Source organism: Cynoglossus semilaevis, unplaced genomic scaffold (assembly GCF_000523025.1).
Source record: "Cynoglossus semilaevis isolate Cse_v1.0 unplaced genomic scaffold, Cse_v1.0 scaffold3073, whole genome shotgun sequence".
NCBI classification, from domain to species: Eukaryota; Metazoa; Chordata; class Actinopteri; order Pleuronectiformes; family Cynoglossidae; genus Cynoglossus; species Cynoglossus semilaevis.
Window position 1 is genome coordinate 1 of NW_007585449.1, and position 2,290 is coordinate 2,290.

A 2,290-nucleotide genomic window follows, 5' to 3' on the forward strand; every position below is an offset into this window, starting at 1 on the left:
AAAATCTGTGGTGAAAAGGGTTTGAAATTTATTTCTTTTTCTTTCTGAGCTGAGACCTATGACACCAGATCCACTTGTTAAGCCATCAGAATATTGATCTTTAAATGTGAGACAGTTCTGTATTAGTAGGTAAAGTAAAAAAAAAGTTAAAAAAAAAAAAAAAAAGAAAAAACGCCGGTACGTGGTTGATCATTATAACCATTTAAGCCACTAAACTGAGAAAAGGAACAGAATTCACTTTTTAGACGTAACCTGCCTCTGTAACAGTTTAGAGTCAAGGCATTTATTCCTGTTAAATAACTGTTAAAGCATCCATCCAAAAATTCATTCATCCATCCATATTTTCCTGCGCAATCCGTAAAGGGTCAAAAGGTCACAGGGGGACTCTTTGGACATGTTACCAGAACACCAAAGAGCCCAGAGACAAAAATCTACCAGTTCTAATTCTGCTATAAACACCATGTTAAAAATAATAATAATAAAAAAATTAATAATTTAGAAACGAACCAGTTTTAATCCCAACATTAATGGAAACCCCCCCCTTGGCTGCTGCGCTGACTGAGATGTTGGAGGTGACCCGGTGGTTTTCCCATCCCTGCTCATGTCGTGTGATACCGATGGATCACACCATATAGCTCAGGTTTTATTGGTTTAACAGTAAAATAAGATATTGCTACTTGCTGATACAAAATCTTTACACTCTTTACACTCACTGACATGGCAGGTGATTTAAATGGACTTTGTCTCGACACATTCACAAGACCTTCTCTCTTCAAGGACAAGGACTGGTCTCATGGACGACTTCTTTTTTAGAAGGAAATGAGTCACCGTGGTCAAGTCTGGTTCAACATTTCGGCAGTAGTTTCTATTTATTCTGTCAAACCTGTAAATTTGTAATCAACCTGGCTAATTATTTTTGGTATTTTTTTAAATACTGTTTGATTAAGGAAATTTGTCTTTTAAACATTGAGAACGGAGGACGATTTTGGTCACAGTTTTCCAAGTGAGATTTTTTTTTTTTTTATGCACAAATTTAAAAAAAAAATCTCACTTGAAAAAATCCTTTGTTGGTCATGTGAAATATATTAGTGTTGTGTTTTAAATATGAGATTCTTTCAGTGTGATGTAGTCAAGAGAAAAATGCATGAAGACCGTGAGTGAAAATGTCTGCTTTAAGTGTATTTATATAATTCTGGAAATATGTACTAAAAAAAAAAAATGGTACATTTATAATTCCAACTATTTAAAATGCACTATTTTAGCAGTAGTAAATCTTTCCCCCGAGGCCGGCTTATTGATGCTTCCAGGAGTCAGTTCTGAAAACTGTCAGTGCTGACGCTGACGACCTGCGGCTGCACTCTGTTTCTGTGACAGCTGAAGAACCACACTGCCCTCGTGTGGCGGTAGCGCTTAGACAGCAGCACGTAGAGCACGGGGTTGACACATGGGTGCAGGTACTGGAGAACCGTACAAGTAAAGTAGAACACGTCCCAGGCCTGTCCGTGTCGGTACAGGCCCAGGTACACGCACAGTTCCAGCACGTAGCCGGGCAGCCAGCACACTGAGAAGGTGGCTGCAGCCAGGAACACCATGACGGACGCCCGGCGGGTGTTCCTGGCGCTGGACATGGACATTACGGGGGTCCTGTGGAGGAAGACGGCTAGGCGTACGTAGTTGAAGGCGATGACGAGCATCGGAATGAAGTAGTAGAGCACGAACTGGCTGAGGACCACCTGGTAGTGATGTTCGTGTATGGTCGGAAGGCAGAAGGTGAAGTTGGCCAAACCTGGGCCCAAACTCTCTTTGTTGGCAAACATCCGGAGAGGCAGGCTGATGAAGAAGCTCAGAGCCCAGACCAGGACGAACATGAGGATGACCAGGTCCATGGTGGGAGGATGGTGGGGGTTGGTGACGATCATGGCGCGGGTCATGGACACGGCACACAGCGAGTACGTGCTGGCCGCCAGGCTGAACGCGAGCAGGAACTGGTAGATTTTGCAGGAGGTGTCGCCCAGAGGCCAGGTGTGGTTGAGGGCGGAGTGAAGGGTGAAGGGAATGAGCAGGAGGGTGAGGAAGTCGGCCAAGGTCATGCTGAGCAAGAGGACGTCCAGGCGGTTCTTGCGTAACGTGTTGTGCTTGGCGAACAGGGAGAAGACCAGGAGGTTGGCACAGAGCCCGATGCCCAGGATGAGCCCACAGGTACAGGCAAAGATCAGACCGTAGGTGTTTGGAAAAGCCATGCTAGCGGTGTTAGCGACCTCATCTGTATGAGAAAAACAGCATAGACGAG

At 44.5% G+C, this 2,290-nt stretch overlaps 1 protein-coding gene across 1 annotated transcript; it reads right to left on the reverse strand.

Moving 5' to 3' along the window:
* Positions 1-1,310: 1,310 nt before the first annotated feature.
* Positions 1,311-2,240, reverse strand: LOC103399062 (galanin receptor type 2-like). The gene has a single exon (XM_008337806.1). The coding sequence runs from the start codon at positions 2,238-2,240 to the stop codon at positions 1,311-1,313; it is 930 nt and encodes a 309-aa protein (XP_008336028.1).
* Positions 2,241-2,290: the final 50 nt, after the last annotated feature.